The sequence below is a fragment of the Colossoma macropomum genome, unplaced genomic scaffold, assembly GCF_904425465.1.
Source record: "Colossoma macropomum unplaced genomic scaffold, Colossoma_macropomum, whole genome shotgun sequence".
NCBI classification, from domain to species: domain Eukaryota; kingdom Metazoa; phylum Chordata; class Actinopteri; order Characiformes; family Serrasalmidae; genus Colossoma; species Colossoma macropomum.
The window spans coordinates 19,869,914-19,894,434 of NW_023494809.1; the positions used below are offsets into that span (position 1 = coordinate 19,869,914).

At 37.9% G+C, this 24,521-nt stretch overlaps 2 protein-coding genes across 3 annotated transcripts in view; both read right to left on the minus strand.

Annotated features, from left to right (window-relative positions):
• Positions 1 to 4,544: 4,544 nt before the first annotated feature.
• On the minus strand, positions 4,545 to 16,045 carry slc22a13b (solute carrier family 22 member 13b). 2 transcript variants are annotated; one of them, XM_036558341.1, is made up of 10 exons: positions 15,440 to 16,044; positions 12,418 to 12,521; positions 10,931 to 11,085; positions 10,559 to 10,727; positions 8,710 to 8,830; positions 8,516 to 8,610; positions 8,086 to 8,300; positions 6,963 to 7,071; positions 5,320 to 5,529; positions 4,545 to 5,105 (listed from the first exon to the last, which is right to left on the minus strand). In XM_036558341.1, the coding sequence occupies exons 1-10, from the start codon at positions 15,812 to 15,814 to the stop codon at positions 5,024 to 5,026; spliced, it is 1,635 nt and encodes a 544-aa protein (XP_036414234.1). In that variant the 5' UTR covers positions 15,815 to 16,044; the 3' UTR covers positions 4,545 to 5,023. The 2 variants fall into 2 exon arrangements, with proteins under 2 accessions (XP_036414234.1, XP_036414235.1); XM_036558342.1 differs by lacking the exon at positions 6,963 to 7,071 and having other exon boundaries at positions 4,894 to 5,105; positions 5,320 to 5,525; positions 15,440 to 16,045.
• A 3,185-nt stretch (positions 16,046 to 19,230) lies between these two features.
• The window catches only part of oxsr1b (oxidative stress responsive kinase 1b), an 88,536-nt gene continuing 83,245 nt past the window's right edge, over positions 19,231 to 24,521 (minus strand). Inside the window, exons 16-18 of the mRNA XM_036557917.1 lie at positions 24,246 to 24,314; positions 23,443 to 23,507; positions 19,231 to 22,970 (exon numbers count right to left, since the gene is read on the minus strand). Coding sequence (XP_036413810.1) covers positions 22,896 to 22,970; positions 23,443 to 23,507; positions 24,246 to 24,314 — 209 coding nt within the window. The 3' untranslated portion in view covers positions 19,231 to 22,895. The remainder of the gene's footprint in view (positions 22,971 to 23,442; positions 23,508 to 24,245; positions 24,315 to 24,521) is intronic.

Consider the following 24,521-nt stretch of genomic DNA (forward strand, 5'->3'; position numbering starts at 1 on the left):
GGCCAATCCTGCACTTGGAAAAGTCATTTGAAAGCTGGAAATATTGAAAAGAAAAGGCAGAACTAGATACTGTTGAACATGGCTAATTAATTCATTAATTCGTATTATTATCACAAAAAAGATGCATTATGACAAAAACCTAAAAATGAACTTCAGCAACTTACAATGCACCAAAATTCTGGCCACTAAACTTTTTCTGTCAAAGATGGTACAAAAATGTAACAAAAAATTCTTCACTTTCTTGAGTTGGTCAGTGCAGACACGTTCAAACAGTTTGAGCTGTAGCAGATCAACAGTGAAAATGGTGAACGGTGGAACTGTTTCATGGTTTCTATGAGAGACATTAGACACTCACTGTTCACTCAGTAAAATGGGAAGGTACAACAAACAAGAACTTCTCTTCTATTGATTTGAGACTTCCAATTCCAATTAAAGACATGATAAGTGGAATGCAGCAAAACAGAAGCAGAAAGTTCCAGCTAACACATGAACGCATTCTGTAACCAGTTTTTGAAATACTCCTGGTCAAATGACATGCTTTGTCCATTTCCTCAGTGAAAGTAAGATCCTCTGCAGAGAACACAGAGCACATTATAATGCACAATTACTGTTTCTTTTCTAAATGTAAGATATGGAAAAAACACTATAAAATGTGGCCTGCGCAAAAGGCATATTTTATACTTTATGTTTTATTTTCTTCTCAATATGTTAAACTCTGCAAATGAATAGAAATTGGACCACAGTCCATATTTAATTGTATTCTTTGTAGAAAATTTTCACAAAACAAAACATGTCACTTGACTGGGGGGGACTGTATCATAGCAATATTATGACATTACTATATATAATATTATTTGGTTATTGACATATGTAGTGACAATATAAAATAAGAGAGGAATGCTTACTGTGAGAACATTAAGCACATGATAATAGCTCAAATGACTCCAAGTCAGTTTTAACCTTGATGTGCCTGCAGTTTCAGGCGGCTGCTCAGGATATGTGCTCTGCATGCCTCACACCGGTTTACCCCATGGAGAAAATGGCAGCTGATAAATTCATTTTCCACAAAAAATGTTTCTGCTGTAAGCACTGCAAACAGAAACTCAGGTAAGAAAATTCAAGCTGAAAACTGCAAGTTTTAAAACCTTGATTACAAACTGCAAGGCCTTTCCTTTCTGAATGGCATCTGCATTTATACACAGCGAGTGGCACTGTGGGGCAATCTGCTACCACCTGTTGGTTGAGGACTGCCACTGTCTAGGCCTAATCTTTCTACACCTTCAGGAATGTAATCCAGATGAATCAATTAATACACAATTCTAACTAGAGCACAATACTGAATCAATTACTGAACTAGAAACAAATCAAGTGCAAATCATACTGTCCTAATTTCAAAAACAATTGTGCTGTGAATTTTCTTTGCTTATAAAGCATGTACAGCAATGTCACACTTCATTCAAATACATAAATAAACAACAAAAAATAAACATCATCATCACTGCTATAATGAAACGACTGTGTGAACGATTTGTCTTCCCTGGTTGTAGTCTTCGTAACTACGCACCCCTCTATGGAGAGTTCTACTGTGTGTTCCACTACCAGCAACTGTTCAGAAAGAAAGGCAACTACGATGAGGGGTTCGGCTACCAGCAGCACAAGAACCGCTGGCTGCTGAGCAGAACTAACGGCACTGATGGCATATGAACCCAGTGAGCTGTAAGTGTACAAAGATAGGATGTGCAAGATAGGATGTGCACAGTGCAAGACTGTGCAAAAGTCTTAGGCAGCCTTAAAAATGGTTTAAAACCGTTTATCTCAACAATGAGAATGCATATATAAATACAGTAAACCACAAAGGGGCATTCAGCTGGACATGATTTTTCATCTATCAGTTTTCTCTCACTACAATACCCAGCATGCATTACACAAATGTCATGCAACCACTGAAAGTCCCCTCCCACTGCCAAAGTAATGCACTGATGTAGAAGTGAATAAATATGTGATATTAAGCTTCCTAGCAGTAACATTTTCTATCTTTTTCTATTTTCTAAACGTCAGCCCACCCTCACATATCCACTTCAAAGCAGTTTCAAATCATCAGAAGGGGGTTTTACCAGCGTTTGAACTAGAAAATCTCTCTAGAGATTACAGCAGCACTACATTAGACTGTTCTACATACAACTGATGTAGAACTGGTTACGTTTTGGCTAGGTGTTCCTTTAAGGTGACACACTAACACACATCAAATCACAACATATTATTTATTTATATTTATCATGTTATCATTATTATTATTATTATTATTATTATTATTATTATTATAAAACGCAACGTTTTAAGACTTTTGCACAGTACTGTGTGTCTAAGTAACCAAGTGTATGTACAAATGTGTATGATCTGGTGGGTGGGCTTGAGGGAGGAGGTTGAACGTTTATTTTTGTTTTATACCATGTTTTCATATTTGTTAACATATGTCTAATACAAAAGCACACAATATACTGTCTTTATTCTATTTCTATTTAGATCGAGGTTTCAGCTTTGGAGACGGTGGACTGTGAAGAAAATGGTGGCATTTAGTTTTGGAGTCACCACCCAAAGCCTCTTTCATTTGATTCTAATTCTAAGATGAATGTATTTAAACAATTTCACAAACACAAACATGAAGAAATAACACTGAGCTTTTAAAAAAGCATAAATAAGTAATTTACAACAGCTGAATAAAGAACAGAGTCTTATGCCAAAGTCTGAACACGCCTGGTCAAATAACATGTTTTGTTGATTTTCTAATTGAAAATAAATTAACACATATTTTACAGAGAACACACTTAAATTGGCATTTGTCTCCTAATTTTGGGCCAGAATTCCTATTTATTTGAGTTTAACATTTTTGAAAACCAACATAAAATATAAAGTGTGCCATAATTTTTGCACATGGCACATTTTATTCTATGTATTATTCAGCAAATAAAAAGTAACTGTCCGTTAAAATATGCAGAAGTGTGTTCTCTGTAGAGGATGGCCCAGTCGCATTTCTTACTTTTACCCCTACCCGTGGTTTTCGAGTGTCACCTTGCCCCTTAGAACTGAGTTACAAGGGGTAGGTTAGTGGTTGAAATCTTCCCTACGAAATGGGACCCTCAAATAAAGAAGAACGTTACTTCATTAACAGGCTACTAGTGCTGCTCTGTAGGCGACCCTGCCAGTCTGCAGTGACAGCAGAGAAGCGGTAAAGTTCAGCAACTTCACTCCTGGGCTTTAGTTAAATTTAGGGCATCTTTTGCCTTCAAAGAGGGGGATACCATAATTATTTATTATCGCCCACCCCTAATTCTTCAGTGATATGAAGCTGAAGTCAGCTATTCGCCAGATTCTCGTTCAAATTTCCCGGCTCCACCTTAAAAGGAGCAGCAGTTACATTCTGGCGCTTCAGCCGTCAGACCTGCTGGACTGTTTAAGGTGTAAAGGGAAATTAGCTAGCTAGCTACCGAGACGTTAGCATACTATTAGCGTTTTTATGCTTGTTATGACGAAAAGAACCATAATACATTGAAACGACATTAAACTAACACAATCCAATGGTTATAGTAATTTTTTAACAGAAAATACTCACATTTTAGGGTGTTTTGGTCGCTCGCGCAGCCATCTTGCCGGTGTTCTATGAATTTGTCCTACTGAGCATGCGCATATCATTTTCACGATAGCGCAATAATTTAATCTTTCAAACGTTTAGTTGCGTTTTTAACGTTAATTCAGTATATACCGATTAATATTATTACTTACTTACTGATAAGGTGATTTTAGGCGATCACAATATCCTAATTATTCTTTTAATGCTGGCAACGTTTAACGTTACTGATAAGGAGATTTAGGCTATCAGATTATCCTATCTATAGATTTCACTGCTGGTAGCATTTTCTGATAGGATAATTTAGGCCATCAAAATATCCTACCTACAGTTTTATGTAGAGCGCTACTTAAAATATGCGGTACGGTAGGACATTTCGACAAGGTAGCACAGTTCGTCAGAACACTGTTTTTTCTTTTTTTTCCTCTGTTTGGAGTGTGCCTCTAAAAAAGCTCTGTTTGGAGGGCCATGTAGCCTAACACTTACTAACTCTACCCCTCCATCTCAACAAAAATCAGGACACCCTATCCCTAGGCGTGAATGCGCAAAACAGAGGGCTAAGGGCTAAGAGGTAGGGGCAGATGGGATTGGGCCGAGGTGTTAACTTATTTTTACTTATAAAATCAAGAAAACGTCATTTGACCAAGGGTGCCCAAACTTTTGCACACAACTGTAATCTACAAGAGAAAACAGAATGATGCATTAAACATAAATAGAGGCTACAGCTTGGTATGTGAATTAGCACTGTGGAATATACTAATGATTACACTGCATGCCAAGAATACTGGCTAGAGATACAGCAGTTTCAATAGCAAACAAGATCACAAGAGCTTTTGACAAGTGAAGATGCATCACAAAATCTTTTTTTTTGTTTTAAATTCACAGAAACTTATATGATCACACATTTAAGAGCTGCACAGAATTTGCTGTCAGAGTTTATTCCATAAAGACATACAAAATACATTCATTTCCTCTCCAGTCAGAACTTCCAGAATGTTTTTTTGCTTTTGCTACAAATCAATTGCAGCCAAGTAGACAGCATTATGTTAACATTAAAGTACAAAAGCTCTGTATTTTAAAAAATGAATCAACAGTATGAATTAAAGATTATTACATTCTTACGACTGGGTCTGCAGCCTGCTCAGCTCTGCTGAAACTGACTTGCAGGTTCCATAAAAGCTGTAAACAATTATTTAAAAAATATGATCTATTAAAAACTATTATTTTAAATATATTAACTATAACCCCAACAATGAATTCATCATCCTCATCCTCCACATCATTTTGGGTGCTTCTAGTACCTTTGGTCCTTTGCTACTGTTCAGCAATATAATACACAATAAGGCACACTGTCTACAGCTTTAAGAAATAAATGTATCACAGAAATGTCTCAGTGTCTCATAATTTCGTGCTCTTCACTATTTCTTCAGTTGATATTTGCTGATGGATTCCATTTTCAACACTTCCTTTCTTTGATGTCCTACAAATAAGAAATGCATACATATATTAGTAAAGGAAAGCTCTGTTGCTTGCTTTGATTTTAAGGCAAATTAATATTTATATTGTCAAAAATATTTTTTATACATTGTGCGAACAGTACATGATGAACAGACCAATGAAATGGCAACAAACAAAACATGCATTTGCTTTTGTCTGAAAAGAGACCATTTCAGAGATATGATGTTTAAACTCACGAGCTGTGATCCATCAGAGCGTCAGTATGGTCCAGAAGCTCTGTGTTCAGAGTCTCTGGCAGCATGAAACAAAGCGCCCCGCCCAAAAACGGCAGGGAGCCGTAGATGACCATGGGAATGGCGTAGTGATAGACATCCAGCAGACCGATAAGAGGAGCCAGAATACCAGCCACACGCGCACACATGGAGTTCAGCCCAACCCCATTCTGTCTGCAACACACAGGCCAACAGGTTAAAGGGGAATTCCATTCATTTTTCAAAATGTCTGCATAATTAAGTCGTTGAGATGTAAACACATTCATTCAAAGTGGTTTGATGTGAAGCGATTTACTGTAGAGAAACTTACTGGCTTGGATTTCTTTACACTGGTGGTGATAGGAACCAAGGGTCACCATATCTACAGCTCAAATATAGCCATTTTATTTACTATACAATCCACCTGTGAACCTACATGTGTCTTCTGAATTTTCATGTGTTATGTTGATGGTAAAATAGTCAAAAAGTTCCGAAATGGCCAAAACAATATGGAAGGAAAATAATGTGAAGGTAAATTTTGATCTCCCATGCATGTTGACTTTAACGCAGAAATACAAATAGCTAAATAAAATTTCAATCAAGTTAAAAAAAATCATAGCTTAAACATAATTAAGAATTAATTAAAGCTGGATTTTTTGTTAAAAAATGAAGGAAGCAGCATCAACGCATCAGGAGAAGAAGAAACAGGCTAAAATATGGTGTGTGTGCACTGCTGTGAGATGCCCTGTAAAACATGAAATAATATCAAATCAAATTTTGACTTAGTACTCTTTAAATACTCCTTCAACGCACTCACAATTATCAGATTCATCAGCTCAGGGAAGGGGTCTGAAACCAACCCACAGTGCAAAATGTTCTTCCATATATTGTGTGCAGTTACACATTTCTGCCAGAGAGGTCTCCAAATCCCCAAATCTTACATCTTGCAGCTTTAATTAATTAATAATGAGTGTGTTTTCATGCACTCAATAATCCGATCATAATTGGATTTTTTGCAGTTATCTGATTATTCAAATGGAAATGTGAACATCATACTCTGATTTCTGATATCAGATTAATGTCTAGAAATCCGATTAAGAAGATTTTAGCTCAGTAATCAGATTTCCCAGTGCATGTACACTATTACTCAGATTTCTTTCAGATTTCTCTGTGCATGTGTGAAAACAGACCACAGTACTGGAAATAAGCAAGCAGCGTTCTCTGACAGCACCCGCAACACTCTGAAACCAACTACATGCTTGATGAAATGAAGGATTTAAATATTCTTCATCTTCTAGATGATGCATGTTCATATCTTCAGGTAAAGTGGTGCAATGATTAAAAAAAAAGCCGCAGCATGAAGTTTGAGTTTACATTATGATTACATCACGTCATCTTCTATGAGTTTATTGGCTGGTTGCAAAGCAGAAATCTGATTACTGCCTGATTCTTGTAGACCCTGAGCTTTCCCCATTATCTGATTATTCAAGTGCATGTAAACATGTTGATCGGATAACTGACAAAACCTGATTTTCTGCAGTTATTGGATTATTAAGCGCATGTAAAAAATGCACTCAGAATTAAAGAATTCACAGTATATTATATTACAGAAATGTAAACAGACTCACCTCACAACAGTGGGATAAAGTTCTGCAGTGTACACATATGCTATGGAAAATGAAGCAGCAAGCGAGAACTTTCCTATCACTGCTATTACAGTCACCACCACAGGGTATTCTGGGAAAAGAGGAGTTTCAAGTTTCAAGGCTTTATAGAGGCTTTATATTACTGTATAGACAGTAATAATGTGATCTGACCATCCCATCGGTTCCATTCAGTCATTTATTCATCCAGATTTTTTTAAGGTTAGACATGTCTAATTCACAGCCTCTATTTAAGTCTGTCCGGTTGCATAAAAGTCACCAATCCTCTTCATGACACATGCAAACACACTGTAGGTTTCTTACGACATGCCTGGCCACCTTTGTGCTTCATTCTTTGTGAAAGTCCTAACATAGAATATCGCTATAGCCCAGGCTGGTGCACAGACATTTTGTTGGGGCTCAAGTGGAAAAAAGGGCAACATGAATGTGAATGAATTAAACTTAATTGAATTTACAGCATATTGCAACCACAATTACCAAGAGAGATGGAGTAATCATGTTTCAGAGGAACCCAAATGTAGTGTTAAGAGTTTTTCCCAATTCTAAAGTTACTGCCTGAGCAGGTATTTAAACCCCAACCTCCCGCATACAGGCTGTAACATTACCCACTATCCTACCTACTTGCTGTCAACCTTGCAACTCTTTTTAACAGTCACACAGAGGCTGTTATTAGCGTCCCCTACCACTGTTTTTTTTTTTTGGTTGTTATAAAAATATCCACACTGTGCAAAGTATCACCTTAATTGTGCTTTATTGGTGGGATTTCCAGAGCTATGGTGATGGGTGGATCCATGACAGGTCAGGGTTACATCTCCATAAGCGACAGTATGCGCCAGAGGGGGGCGTTCAAGAGTAATGAAGCTTTTAGAACCTGACCCAAACCTCTAGGTCTATTCACTGGGAGACATTAAGCCTTGCTGAAATGGATCTTGATGAACAGCCACACAAAACACAATTATTATGCATGCTGACCAAAAGGGCACTTGCTCAGTCTCAGTACAAAGGCCGTTGGCTCAAGGCCTCCTTTGTGGTCTATTTGTGCACGTGCCTGGCTACAGCTCCATATAAAACGGAGCACTGTACACACCTGATGGGACGGCGAGAATCACAAGGCAGGCCGTCCCCCCGAGGAGCAGCGCTGCGCTCTGACTTTTCTTCCTGCCAAAGCGTTCGATTAGCGGATAGCAGCCGAGGCGGGCAGGGAGCTCTGCAATGCCAAAGATGAGCTGAGTGAGGTAGATGTCCAGGCCAAAGTTCCCCACATTCAGACTGACTCCATAGTAAACCAGGCTGGTCACAAACCTGCCAAAGAGGTGAACTAGTAACCAGCATGTTGCAATGTTAGCATACATTTCATCTGTCTGGCAATATATTACAAACTTGTTGTGTTATGCAAACTATCCTCCTACAACGATCTGAAAAGCATAAAGAATGGGTGCCAAAAATTCATGGCCAGTAACTGCAGGTTTGTGTGAATGCTTGACAGTGTTTGCATAACTAGCACTGTTTGAACTCACCAGATATAGCTCATGATGAGTGCCCTCTTCCTCAGGTTTCCCACTCGGAACAGGTCCAGCATGCTGCCCGTTTTGGCTGTGCTCTCGGCCTCCAGCTGATGGACCATTCATTCAGATTACACACTCCACTCACATACCATTAATGACTGTTATGGACAGAGACGTCATTTAATTCATTCATTTTTAAAAATCACCTTGTCCAGTAAAGAGTCTGGAACTTTCCTGCCATTGACCCGGGCTGCCTTCAGGATAATCCTCCTGGCCTCTTCCTGTCTGCCCTGAGTCAGGAGCCATCGGGCTGATTCTGGTAGGATCCTGCAACACATAGAAAAGTCATATAGCTCTGCTTCTGTCCCCGAGCATTCATTAGGCACTGATGATGTTTTCTAAAACAGAGAAAACATAAAACCAACAGTGTACAAGTGATATGGATCTATTTACTATATACAACAAGTTCTCCATCATGGAGAAGAACCATGTCATGTCATGGTTCTATATATATAATATATATAATAATATATTATATATATAATATCATATATAAGAGAGAGAGAGAGAGAGAGAGAGAGAGAGAGAGAGATAGATAGATAGATATAACCACTGTCTTCGCTAAAGAGCCTTGGAAGAACCCTTTTGAAGAATGTAGAAGAACCACTTTTAGACCCCTAAACAACCTTACAATGGATGGTTCTTTTAAGAATGTTTGTTAATGAAATGTATGCTTGTAAAGAAACTTTTTGAAGTTTAAAGAACCGCCACATACTGTAAAAGTTCTACTAAATTAAGTTTTTTTTGTAGAACCATGCATCTAAGCCAAGAACCATGTAGGAATCTTTATTTTTTTAAAGTATACTACGAATTTCCCAGTAATTACACCATAAAAATGAGGTCCCCCATAGGTTCTTTAGGAAAAGCAATGGTCATATAGAGAACCATTTTTGTTGTTGTTTTTTTTTAAAGGTTCTATAAAGCACTAAAGAAAGGTTCCAATATTGTTAATGTCCAAAAAAAAAATTTGGTACTACATAGAACCCTTATCGCTGAGACCATACTGCTAAACTACTATGTAAAGAATGTTCCCTCCTGATTTCTTCTATTTCATATTTCATATATACATATTTGTTCCGCTTCATTGTATCAGATCTTTATTGAGAATTTTAGATTACAGAAAGAGTAAACACATAATACATTTTTTAAATGACCATTTCATTTAGTGAAGGAAAAAAAAGTTATCCAATGTCAACTGGCCCTGTGTGAAAAAGTAATTGCCCCCTTTGTTACTCAATCAATCTATTAACCCAGTTTGGTTGATAACTGGGATGAATTAAACTAGACACATCTGGGCTTGATTACTGCCAGCCCTGCTGAATCTAAACATCATCTAAATAGAACCTTTTCAGCAATGTGAAATAAGCTTAAAGAATAGTGCTCAAAAAGCAGTATATCACTCTGTAAAGCCATTTCTAAGGCTCTGCGACTCCTGTGAACCACAGAGAGAGCCAAAAGGAGAAAAAAGTGGTCAATCTTCCCAGAAGTGGTTGGCATACCAAAATTCCTCCAAAAGCACAGCAACGACTCGTCCAGGAAGTCATAAAAGAACCCAGATGAACCCAAAGGAACTGCAGGTCTTGCTTGCCTCAGGTCAGCCTTCATGATGCCACCATTAGAAAGAGAGGGGGCAAAAATGGCATCCATGGTAGAGTTGCAAAGCAAAAAAGGTACTGCTAAACAAGAGGAACTTCTCACATTGCCAAAAAGCTTGACCCCCCAACCTTTTAGAATAACATTCTGTGGACTGATGACTTGTGAGTGGTAAGAGCGATGAGGTAGTAACCAGAAGGTTATGGGTTCAAATCCCAGTAATGACTGACTACTCTTGACTGTGCCATTGGCTAAGGCTCTGCTGTGCTGCTCCCAGAATGGGCATAGTTAGCTAGAAAAATTACCATCTCTTTTAAGCAGATCAATAGAACACAAATTAATGTGGTGCATAAACAGGATTTTAAAAAGATGATAAGAAAAAGCAACATAAATACACCTCACCAGAAGTACACAGCCATGGTCAGGACCGGAGCGGATAGAACTATCTGCAGGATCCTCCAATTGCGGATGCCATAGGCCACACCGGAGAGCACCATCAGCCCCAGGGCGTAGCAGCAATGGGAGAGGATGGTGAAGAGTGCCCGCTTGGATGTCCCACACCATTCAGTGCCTACAGATGATTAGTCATGAATTATCACAGTGCTGTGCATAATAAGCAGAATTTATATATTAAATTAAGTCATAATTTGAAGGTCACAGCTCTGTAAGTAGCTCTAGCTTGAGGCTACTGTGTCTGATCTGCATGTAAAACAAGTCACACAAGAACAACATGTAAAAATTTAATCTCAAGGTTGGTATTAAATTCATCAGCACCTAAAACATAAGTGTTCATGGAGATGCCAGATATGGACGTGCCGACCACAAAACGGAGGGCGATGTAGACGTAGAAATTTGGGGAGAAGGCGGCGCCCACGCCAAACAGGAACTGCAGGGCCAGCGAGAGTAGAGTAACAAAACGTCGGCCGTATCTGCAGGAGAAAAAACACAGATACATGTCTACAGATACTTATTCAGGATTGACGCCACTGTTGTGACTGTTACTTAAAAGAATTAGCTTGGCAAAAATCTGAATTGAATGATTTTCCACTTACCCCAAATGCAGATCAGCCAAGATGTGTTTGGTGTCCAAATTTTACTTTTTTACTTTAGAATTGGAACTGGAGTAGAGAGGTTAACATTGCTAACAAACACTGGAAGTCAATAGTCAACTTGTGGATGATAGTGTAGTTCCAGTTTTAGCTTAAATGTGTAAGTTCTGTCTGTGCCTTTTTAATAAATAATTTTTTTAAGTTTACAAAGTTTATCGACATGATTTTGGCATGTATTTGTGGAAACAGTTTGGGTGACTACTGACTTCCAGTGTTTGTTTGCACCATTAGCCTAGCAGCTCAAGTTCTAACCTAAAGAAGCAAAATGGCTGACCGACTGCATTTGAGGTAATTGGAAAATCATGTAAATTTGATTTTGTTTGCCGAATTATTCCTTTAAAGGAACAGCAAATTGTTCCCCTCTAATGTGGTGGCTGGCAAGGCACACAAGGAGGCAGGATGCATATGCCTGTTACATATATTAGAGTTTTGAAAGAAAAAGAAGGAAAATAATGGAGTAACCAAAAGAAAGGGAAGAAAGCTGAATACAAGCTGGTAAATGAAACACACGGAACTAAACACAGTGTTGAAACAAACAATGCAGGGCAGAGAACTAAGAACTATATACACACTGAAACTGCACAAGAAATGGGTGAAAACAATGACTGAGGGGCAGGCCAGCAAACAAAACATAGGCAAACATGATAACAAGGGGGCAGGGCTAGGATAAACAGGAGACAAGACCAGGGCAGAGCCTGACCAGGGTAACAATGAAATCCCATTATACGAAACACAGTGGATCAGACATGTTTGACATCTTCAGTTTGCTTCTTTAGTTTTCCACTGGAGCTATGAGGCTAATTTAGCTAAGAAGTATCGAGTAAAATGGACTAAAGTATGGCCTGAATTAGGGCTTCAGTTTTGCTACTGTTTTTAGTTATTACACCATTGCAACATTAATTTTTGTCAATTTTTATGTCAGGCAATGTTAGTGGACATAAGCTTCCATTACTCGTTAGCTACATTAGCCTCGTAGCTCCAGTGCAAAACTAAAGAAGCAAACTCTAGACACTAAACACACCGTGGCAGTTTGACTACATTTGAGGTGAGGGGAGAAAACTGTCAAATTTGATTTTCACCAAACTATTGATGTAAATGTTAAGTGGCAGGGTTCCAGCACAAAGACTAAATCTGAGTAGCGACTATACATACCTGTCTGCCATCGGCCCAAACACCAGCGCTCCAACGAGAAGTCCAGCCATGTAGATGGACTGAGAGGCCTCATTCAGACTCTTACTGTCACATACCAGGTTAAACTGCGAGACAAAAACAGGAGAGAAGGCTCTGAAGAGACGGAAGGAGAGAGAAATGATCAGAGCAGTTTTTAACAATAATTGGATTGAGCACTTTTGAGAGGAACAAGAACAGACTATTCACAACTGGAAGCTTAAGATATCTGCGTTTACTAGCTTATTTTAAACTATATAACTTTAGTGGATATTAGGTCACTAATAAAACAGTCTCAAACCATGTTCATTAATGTTTGAGTGTCAATCATAATTATGAAAACAATATTCATACAATTTAGGAGTTCTACAGCAGGGGTGCCCAATCCTACAGAGTTTAACAACAATAATAATAATGTTTATTTATATAACATTTTTCATGCCAGTGGCAGCTCAAAGTGCTTTACAGACAGGTGACAAAGTTAAACAGTAATACAAGAAATTATAAGTATTAATGAAGAAACATAAGAAAATGACACAGATCAAATTAAAAGGATAAATATCACGAGAAGTAGAGTTGTAATTAAACGTTAAGTTAAAGAGATACGTGTTTAGATGCTTTTTAGAAGTAAACACTGAGCCTGACTGTCTAATAAAAGGTGGAATTGAGTTCCTCAGTTCAGAAGCAGAATGACTGAACAAGGCCTCTCAGTGTTTTCTGCATTGTAAGCAAGGCATTTGCAGGTCATTATCTGCAGCTTTACAATCACATGCTGGAACATAAACACACAGACAGTGATGTAAGCGGTGCTTTAAGGTAATTTAGAGCCTTAAAAACTAGTAACAGGACTTTAAAATCTATCCTGAACGATACAGGTAGTCAGTGCAGTTCTTTTAAAATGGGAGTGATACGATCTCTCTGTTTAGTTTTTGTTAGGATGCCTGCTGCTGCATCAAGTTTAGCTCCAACCTTAATCTATTACACCTGATCCAGGTAATGAAGGCCTTCAGGAGCATCTGAATATTGGAGCCAAGTGTGCTGGATCTGAACTTTTTAGGGTGGTAGATCTCCAGGACCAGGATTTAGCATCCCTGCTCTACAGTATAAGCTACAGTAAAAATGTAAATTTGATCATTCCCTTTTTAAATGTTTTTGACACTTAATACCTTTATGTCCACATATCTGTGTCTCATTACTAAAGGCCATCATTTAGCTTTTTTAATTACAAAAAAAGAGTTTGTATTATTTTTAACTGTTTAAAACTGTTTACTTTGCTTTCCATGTAAACAACTTGAGAAAAATAAATAAATAAATATATATATATATATATGTATATATATATATATATATATATATATACATTTTATATATAATATATATTTTAATAATGCAACAATACATTTTAATAATAATAATAATAACCTTTAAAATACTTGCCAACAGTTTACAGATTCTAAAAGGAAAAAAAACATTATTTCTAACCAAACCTTACTGTGTTGTGTTAATGAGAATTTTGTCACTAAACTTGAAACATCTTACAAAAAATCTATTTGAAATAATTTAATTAATTCTGCTTTAGTTTAAATTACTCAATCAGTTTGTATATGCAAAAAAGAAAAAGCACAGCAGTTTGGTCATGTTATACATTTTAACTTATTTTGTAAAATATCCAAGAAAATTCAAACTGTGAATAAAAGAATAAATATGGTATGTAATCTAAAAAAACTCAGTTACTGTTAGACATTCACATTATCTATAACTATACAAAATTTCAAAACATTACACCAATCAGAACAAGTTCTGTGGCATTTTTCCTCATCATACTAAATGTAGTTGTTCCACATGAATTAGTTAATGACGCATCGGATCGTTTTCTAAGCAGTCATAATCCAAAATCTCCCTGCTGAACCAAACAGCACATGAACTCCATCCTGGTCTAGTGCTGGTGTACCAGCCAGCATCCAAAACATAATATGTCACTGTTGTTGGAAGAAAACCTCGTATCTCCAAAATGGTAACTTTACAAGAGAAGGAAAAAACCTATTTTACTTGTAATGTAAGTCAATGGAACCAGACTTTTTTCCAAGTTATTTTAGGCTGTTTCTATTGATCTATTCTGTATGAAATTAAGACACAATGAAAAGGACAACAGGCATTTTCAAATCATGTCAAAAACTGAAAAACCAGCATATTAACACCCAAAACCCAACATATGCGGGTGACCAGTATATTAACTTCCATTGCTGCTGACCAGCATAGCAGCATCCAAAATAAAACATATGCTGGTTTTCCTTGTGACCAACATACCTATATGGAAATGTGGTATATGGCCATATATGCACATATATCATAAAGGGTCAGGCACATATTTCAAAACATATGTACATATATGTTACGTACATTTATATCAAATACTGGACATAGATGCCTAATATATGGGCCATACATATATGTCTGATAGGTGAGGACTTAATACATAATAATATTATATAGATCATATATATACTGTCTGATATATGTCTGATACAAACACCAAAAGACTTTTTTAATGCAAAACATCTAAATGAAATACACCAGCAATGCACATGATAAATCTTATAACATGAAGCTAGCATTTGTGTAAAATATGCCATCCATATATGAACAATGCTTTATATCATAATATTGTTAAATATATGCATTACACTTATATGTTTGTATATGTCGATATATGGCTGAAATATATTATCCATATTTGAAAATGGCCAATTTCAAATAAGATGGTATATATTTCACATATATGTCTTTATATGACTTATCCATATATATATAATCCATGTATTGCCATATATCAGATTTCTGTGTGGGCATTAACTTCCATTGCTGCTGACCAACATACCACCATCCAAAACACAACTTATGCTGGTTTTGCTGGTGACAAGTATATTAACTTCCATTGCTGCTGAATCCAAAACCCAGCATTAGCTTCAAAATGACACCGTTTGGCCTACAAATGCATTACGCCCACCTCTGTTATCAAAGTGCTGCTGCCTTCAGGAGCTTCATACACAGAGCCGTTTGTGCACTTTGTGGTTTCGTTTAGTCCAAACGCTTCAATGTCTTCCAGTCCGAGGTCGACAGGAGTGAACATGCTGCAGCTGTCATACTGGCCGTCCTGCTGTCTGGGGATGGTCAGGTTGAGCTGCTGCTGGAGGGTCAGGTTTGGCCCTTGTTTGCGGATCCAGTCTGTGTTGCAGTGGTGTCTGAAGGTCAGGCCGGTGAAGACCTGACCGAACATGTGGAAAGCTGTGAAGAAGTTGGGGATGCATATGGCCACCAGCAGGCGCTTCTGAAAAGTCCCAAAATCTCCGACCTCGGAGAGGATCTGAGCGAAGCTGATCATCTTCACAGAGAGGCTCCCCTGTGAATCTGCGCTCAGCGCGTCCCGAGCGGCGGGTCCCACGAGGAGGCGAATTAATGTTTAAACCTATCACACGCGCTGTTATCTATTACCCCGCGCCAGTAAACGGAGAGAGAGACATGCTGGAGGTGAAAGCTCAGCTGATTTCAAATGTGCAGAAAATAAAAGATCTGCTTACTGATGATCCCATTTAACAACAGCTGGTGATCTAAGAGGCTTTAAAGCCGTGAAGCTGGATGAAAAGTGAGGGACGTGCACATCTGGAATAAACTTTGAAACTTGCCATATTAGCCGCTCGCCACACGGGGGCGCAGTTCAGACAGCCAAAATGCAATAAACCCATTTCTCTCATTTAATTGTCTATTTGTCTTCCCTTTTTCGTTTAATGCCCCTTATTTGTAGCTGTTTTTGCAGGGTTTTTTTTTTACATTTATAATAATCTTTTATTATGTTTTAAATTCCCTCTTAAGCGCTTGTACTTGTGTTAAAAAGGTGCCATATAAATAAAAGTTTATTGTTTCTATAATTACTGCCCATAATAAAACACTAGAACCAGTGACCCGTCATATAACGCAAGTAAGTGTAGTGTTACCTTTGTGCTCAATGTAGAACAGTGGTTTCCAAACTTTTTAGAGTACCGTACCCCTTCAGACAGCAACCTTCCTGCTGGGAAGCCCCTCTAAATATACATCCTTATACACACACATACATACACCGATCAGGCATAACATTATGACCACCTCCTTGTTTCTACGCTCATTGTCCATTTTATCAGCTCCACTTACTATATAGGTGCACTTCGTAGTTCTACAATTACAGATTGTAGTCCATCTGTTTCTCTACGTACTTTGTTAGCCCCCTTTTACCCTGTTCTTCAGTGGTCAGAACCCCTATATATATATATATATATATATATATATATGTATATATATATATATACACACACTTCATACATGAAGATCAATAGAGGACCTGTGAAAATGAATAGAGTAAAAGAATTTAAAAGTCAAACCAGAGTCAAAAATACAAACAGGTATAACACTTGAAGCTTTATTCATTCACCAGAAACCTTTACTTGTTTATGTCAATGTTCCACTTCACTGCGCTGGTTCTTATATTACAGATTAACTTTTCTGATGAATAAGTGCTAATTTCAACAGCAGGATCCAACACAGGTTTAGTGCAGTTAACAGTACAGCAGAGTACTATAAATGTGTTATCTCAGAGATTTGGATCATCTTTGCTCTTATCATTTTGTCTGATGAGTGCTATAAACCTGAACCACTAAAGCGCACCCTTTCACATTAATTATTAAAGAGCCGATCTGGGAATCATGTGTGAAGAGTCTTCCTTCATTTTTAAAAATGTTTTCACGCAGGACTTCAGCCCACAACACTCTGTATGACCACTTCAGCTCTTAAGCATTAGGGTTTCAACACTAATGCTTCATTTGCACCTCTGACTGCAGAGACAAGGAGGCAGTGGTGTGGTGGTTAGGCCGACTATTTACCAGCTAAACTGCTATCAGAGGGGGCACTGAACATGTAATGAAGGTGTTCTAAAGAATGGGGTTCAATGTGTACTGAATGTTTTACAGTAGACAGACTCCAAAACGACTCTTGGACCTTTCACCCATTGCCATGATACAATAAAAGCTTTTTATTTTCTATAAAGAGTGCCATGCAGTACTTTTAAACATTACCTGCTAAATCCAGTACAGGGATTCTGGGGTCTTATGATGTATGTGTTATTCCATGTCTTGCTGGTGCAGCGTTTACCTGCTCTGTAGTGGAGTTTTTTCTTGCTTTGACGCGGGGAGCTGGGCTCATGAAGCAGAATTTCTTGCTTATCCTGCCAAGTTTAACCCTGGATTTCTGTCTTATGAGGATGGATCACTTTATTACCCAGGATACATCACCTTGGCATTTTGTGCTGGAAGCCTAACCTGCTCTAGGGCAATTTAAAGGGGAATTCCACCAATCTTTCAGAATTTCTCAATAATTAAATATTTAAAATGTAAACAAACTCATTTAGTGTGGTTCAAAGTAAAATGCTCCATTCTAGACAATCTTACCATGTCAGAATAGTTCATAGTGGTGGCAATAGGAACCAGATGTCTGAGGCTTTCAATACCTCTAAAAGTTACATTACAGAATGTTATTACATGAAATGGATATGAATATGCTGCCTGATGCCCAAGACATTGTTTTATGATAGGTTTAATCAAGTTTTTAACCTTAACCTTTTTTTTTTTCATTCATTCATGGTGAAGTGGTACATGAAGAGTGTTGTTAGGCAAAAAAAAGTCCCCAAAGAAAACTTATTTCTCCAGTTTTATCAGCGTTTCTTCATCAACATTACATATGAAAAAAGCAGATGATGTGTAGGTTCACTGGTGGTTTTGGACAGTAAATAAAATGGCTATATTAGTCAGTAAGTTTCTCTATAATGAACCATTTAAAATCAAAAACAATGAATGATCTTGTTTAAATCCCACGACTGAATAATGCAGAAATTTTAAAAAATTGGTAGTATGGAGTTATTTTATGGAAACATCCATTTTTGTGTCCCTAGGGTTTACAGATACAGATAAGTTCTTGAGAACCTACTTTATTCTTAGGTAATTGTGAGAACTAGAATACAAATGGATTAAATTACATATTTTAGTGGATATTCCATCATTGCATCATTGGTTTGATGCTCTATAGCAGCCATTTTGTACAATACATTTTCATTAAAAATGTCACTGGTGTTACTGTCACTAGTGTTACCTTTCTTATGTGTAACATCAGCAACACCACTGACTCCTATGGATAGATAAAAAGTGGATGTTTCTGTAGAATGACCCTGAGCTCAGGGTTTCAACCATAAACAGCTCCTGGGTCAGAACCAACTGGGGCTGAGCTTCTGACCAGTCAGGGACAGCTTCCTGATTAATGTTGATACCTCTAGTCACTTTTTTGTGAAGCTTGTGGTTTCAATCACAGAGAAAATAAATGCTGTTCAGTGGAGGAAACCACCACTGTGAACAGTTCTGACTAAGCGTCTCTAGAGCGGAGCACTTCACAACAAATCACTCAATGAATTTATCTACATCTTGACATAATTATGCAGAAATTTTGGAAAATTAGTGGAAAGCCCCTTTAAGTTTAAGTAGCTAGTATTATACTAGAGTTACAGTTACTTCACTTTATTTATTACTGATTTTTAAGTAGGGCCCTTTTAGATGACCATCTTACGTGAAGTACTTTGATTAAAATGGCTCACTTTAAGTTGAAGCAGAAGGGCTTGAAACTGTTAATGAATAACAGTGTCCTTAAAAGAGCTATATTCATGTTAGACTAAGCATTAGAGCGCAGTCACCCACATCTCTCACAGTTTCAGACATCGAAGAGAGCTGATATGTTCATTCTTTATTGATTTAAAATAATCAGAGAAACATGCTTCGAAGTTCAAAACCAACAAGAGCAAGAATGAGTGAAATGAAAATAAAAACCTAATAATGAAAAAATTAAATATATTACAGTTTTGTGTTATTGCCTATAGTAATTTGAGTGTGAAGGTAGTCTGTCCAAATACTACAGCATCGTTATAATACAGTTCAGCAAGAAAAAAGGGAAGGGGGCAGGGTTACAGCAAAATGGGGAGGGGGGGGGCAATATTTATGAACGGGCCCCACTGTATATTTCACTCAAAAGATCAAAGAGATCAATATTCACAGAGTTATTCAAGACATAGCAATTGAATATTGGTGAACGGCACTATAAGCAACAAATTTCATTTTTGTACAGATTTATTTCTGAATGGGATTTCTGAAATCACACCAGAGTACAAGGGCAAGATTTTAACCATACATATTCAATATTATGACTAATTTAATTATGTATATCTTGCGACTGGAGCGTTCGGAGTGATTATAGAATGCTATTCGCCGAGCACGGGCATTTACTCAAAATACTTAACATGGTTAGTGAACTGATTGGAATCAAAAAACAACACAGAAATACATTTTTCCGCTCAAAACGTCACAGATGCTAGACAAAGTTGCTAGAAACTAGAGGCTACTTATAATTTGCAGCTCTTCTGAGAGCCTCCAATGTAACCACCAAATCCAAAAAAAGAACTGGACTTAGGTCACTACTGTCTGCATGGAAAATAATGGAAATTTTTTTTTAATTCAGAACTTCAGGGACCTGCATCCGTACGCTAACCATTGAAGCCACAATGCTTGCATTAATAATCAAAGCCAATCTCGAGTCTCAAATTCTTGCCATTATGTACAGAGAGAACTACTAAGCTACGCATTTCTCTCACATCAGAAAAACGCATCACCAAGCCATGTGAAAGAGCAGGTTTTGCTTCACCAGAGCAAAGAAACGGACCAATCAGGAAAGCGGTATGAGTTTATGTAATGTGGATGACTATAAAAATACCTTCTAAGCTCACAGACAGCATGTGATATGTTATATAAGTGCTAGTCTTTCTGGTGTGTCTAGCAGGGCTGCACAATGTGTCATTTATTAATTATCGCAACATCAGCTTCAGCATTACAAGTAAGAAACACAGATATTATTTTTGTTACTGTACGTTATGATCAAGTCCAAATCTCAGAAGTTCCTGATGGGCTTCTGTGAATGTTTACAAGAGTCAAGGCGTTCACACGGTGCAACAGATGCAAATAATAGAAGGCAATCTTTAACCATCCACATTCAGGGGTCAGTGTTGTGATTATAATGCTATACTGACATATGTTCTGGCCACACATCCCATAATTTTCATAGCAACTGTTGCTAGGTTGGACTGGCTTTACAGATGCTATTGTATGTAATGAGAAACTGTAAAAATCTTTGTTGTTCTATTATGTTTTTGTTGTTTCCAACCTGCCTTACATCAGTTAGCTACAACAAATTTGCCACCATGCTACGTTAGCATGACAAAAGTATCCAATCTATCCAAACAGCATTTCACATGCTTACAAATGAGCATAATTTCAAATTAATAACTCAAATTCAGGCATTTTGACAAACAAAGGTTTAATTGGGATTTCTGTAGGCAGACCATAAGCAATTGCAATATATAGCAATGTAATCTCAAAGTTTTCCTTTGTTTTAACCCAATCTCTGCCCCAAATTTAGTCATTGTCCACCTGGGTCTTCCCCATTACATGTTGCTACCAAGCTGAGAGGGTGAGGGCTAGCAAAGGCTAGATGTGTAGAACTGCCGCTAACATAACTGTGGAGCTTCACATAATCTGGAGGAGCTAACAAACCCCTACTTTGGCTAGCATTGCGCTGAGTGATCAGGGGAGAATGAGAACCATCCTCCACACCCAGAGAGAGTGAGGACAATTATGCTCTCTTAGACTCCCAGTCATGAAACTTGCAGTTTCCCAAAGATAAGGCCATCGCTTAGACGGCTGCTCCCCTCTGAAGACCCTCGAGGTGCTATTTTAACCATATTGTGCAGCCCTTTAACTGTACCGCTCTACATGTCACAAAGAAAGGTGAACTGTCGTACTGCTACAGTAGCTCCAGAAATGAACTACGGGCGGCGCATGCGAGCTGAAAAACATTAGACAGACGTCCTCCACACTGAAAGGAAACAGCCACACCTGCTCGGACGAGGGCGGAGACAAAACTAAAGAGCCGAAACTTGGTGTCCTTTGGCAGCCAGTGTCACGCCCCTCCACCGGACGAAAAGGCAATGAGTGAAACAACCCATAAAAAAAAAGAAACAAAACAAAAAGAAAAAGGAAATCAAAACCCAAAATCACGTTATTTACAGACAAGAGAAGATTCAATCAAGTACTGGTTCAGCCACATCAGCCAATGAGAAACAGACTCCAAAAAACAGAGACAAAAGCCAACACCAGACAGACACCCAACAGGAATAACATCAGTCGTAATATAAAACCAATAACTTAATTCCATGGAGTAGTACAAGGTTTTGTTTTGTTGTTTTTCACTGTGAGACATACGGAGGTTGTATAGAAGTGCTTGGAAAAAAAAGGTTTGAGTGGTGTTTACTTGCAACGTTTCCACACAAGACTGTACACAAGAACTGAGCTAAAACCTGCAAACCTAAAATTTAGGGCTGAATATTTAAAACCAAGGACTTTCTTTTCTTATTCTTGGCAAGATTTCGTGGAAGTGAGTGCACAAAGTGCCAGTGAGTGATACACGGCTTCCACGTTCAAGAGCGTGTCTCATGTAGGTGGCTGCTAAAAGAACACAGAACATCTGCAGTGTGGTAATATTAACCAGTGCATCACGTGGACAAAGAATTTCTGTACAGCAGCCGAAAAAGCAAGGAGGACCTAAAGGGGTGCCTAAGAACACCAGTGTCTAATCCGAGAGATTCGAGAGTGCATCCAAAATAGACTTTTCCACCAAGATAAGGCTAATAAGTTGTCAAGCTGGGAGGGGGGATGGGGGTGGGCATCGGGCACTCTTCTCTTCTGCACTGTTCTAGTTGCTTCTCTCCAGACCAAAGAACAAAAAAAAAAAGTAAAAGAAAGAACTACAAGTAAAAAGTTTAGCCATAGTATCTGAAACCACAATCGTTCATTTCCATGATAAACTCCACAATTCATGAGGGATTTTCCCCCCTCTGACATGCATTCAGTAGCTCGAATATAAGGCATTGTTACATTTATCAAGATTTTAGGGTGTTAGTTCAGATTGTGCAAATGTAGGACATTACAGAAACGAAACAAAAGAAAAGAAAATGGAAAAAAAAAGAAAAAAACATAAGGTTTATACCTGGTAGGTGTTGAAAAATTGCATCCTTCTACATATACATTGTAAACTTTATTTGAGTGATTCCTATAGATTATGATATCCTGTCTTCCCCACTGCCTTCCACAGCTGGGAAGCTTCATTAAATCCTATGGGCTGATGCAACGGTACTGTTTTCTTTGGCAGCAGTGGTATCTGAAGGGCCTTTGAAAAGAGAGGGGGGGTTAAGTATGAATATGTCATTCTGTTGGTGTGTTTTCGTTTCGTTTGTATTTTTTTTTTTTCACATTTTTAGGCAAGTCATGGTCCCCGCGTGGAGGCAAACTTTAACTGATGCTGAGCTGAGCGAACCCCATCAGTTTGACGTCGTCTGGAATCTCAGAGCCCTCCACACCGGACGCCTGAGGACACACAGGAGCCTGTCTCATTACATCTGAACAGTATTTATACAGTGGCCTTAAACAGTATTTGGACACCTTACAAATTGGCAAAATTTAATGTTGCTTCGTCAAATTAATGATGCATGATGATATCAGAATCACATTGTACCGGCATATATGTATATGCATCAGCTTCAGCAGATACGTACATAAAAAATCCAAGGTCTTGGCATCAGCCCACAAATATTGGTGCACTCCAACATAAAATGTTTAACAAAATGAAATCGTAACATCATGATGGTGGACTCACTGATGTGAAGTGCATAAAAAAAGCTGCCAATTTATTGTTTATTTAAAATAAATGCTACTTGGTTCAACATCTCGTTTCCCCAACATAATGAACTTAAAATGTTTTTAAATATGGTACAAATGTCCAAATACTTTTAGGGGCCACTGTATCTACAGCAGTGGAGTTAAAAACATCTTTACTCACCAGCTTGAAAGTGACGTTCTTATTGGTTTGAGGCTCATCAACTATCTTCTGCAAATTAGCAGCAACTGGAAAAACACAAAGGAAAACTTTGTTAGCGGCGCTCAGCTGAGGATTATTTTGATGTTAAGAGTAGGGCCGTCACAAAAACCTGATTTAATCTGATTATCCAAAATTTACCTTCATGATAAATTCACAATTAGTGTTCATGATGACACTAAACATTTTACATTCTCCTCCTGCTTAAGGAAGCATAAGATTTATAAGCATTTTTACCACAGTGTTCTATATATATATATATATATATATACACATGAAATCTTTTTAAAAGCTTATTTTCAGTGAAATAATTTAGAATATCTGAAATCTATGCATGGTTCTTATTCAGTTCCATTTATATTGCTTGACCATTTTATAAAACTTTGGTTATTCTATTAATTGTGAAAACAATCAGCAGATTACTTGATTACAGTCTCAAGCAATAGTGACAGCCTTCCTTTAAAGTAAGCTGTTTTTAAAAGGAGCCATCTGACATTTTTGTTTTTTAGCATTAGCAGGTGTGGTACAAGACAATTTTACTGGCAGACGCAAATGGAAAACAGCTGCTACAGTCAAATCACTGTATAGACCAGGGGTGTCCAATCTTACCAGCAAAGGGCCAGCATGGCTTCAAGTTTTCATTCCAACAAAGAAACACACATGATGAGTCGTTGAAGACGGAGACCAACTGACTGAACAAGCAAAATCACCACTCTGGCCCTTTGCGGATAACAGTGGATACCCCAGGTACAGACGCTCACACATACCTATAACTAAATCTCTTCCATCTACCAAGCCTGCTGACACCAGCTCCTGGGACACTCCATCTGCAGTGTCTACAGAGTGAGAGAAAGAGAGAAAGATACAACAGGAAAGGCAGGGGTGTCAAACTGCAGTCGCGAACTGCTGTGTTTTAACTAGAGATGTGCACAGAGAAATATACATCCCATGTTCCAGTACTAATAATAATGAAATCGGCATCTGGATATTAAAGAAGCACTGTATGATTCTGGAGAACGAAATTTGAACTCAACAGCAAAACA

What these genes read in the sequence shown, in the direction of transcription:
- slc22a13b (XM_036558341.1), bottom strand. Translation starts at nt 15,814, where the DNA reads ATGATCAGCTTCGCTCAGATCCTCTCCGAGGTCGGAGATTTTGGGACT. An exon ending in CAGACTCTTTACTGGACAAG is followed by an intron (nt 8,611 to 8,709) that starts GTGATTTTTAAA and finishes ATGGTCCATCAG; the next exon opens with CTGGAGGCCGAGAGCACAGC. An exon ending in CTTTATCCCACTGTTGTGAG is followed by an intron (nt 5,530 to 6,962) that starts GTGAGTCTGTTT and finishes TGTGTGTTGCAG; the next exon opens with ACAGAATGGGGTTGGGCTGA.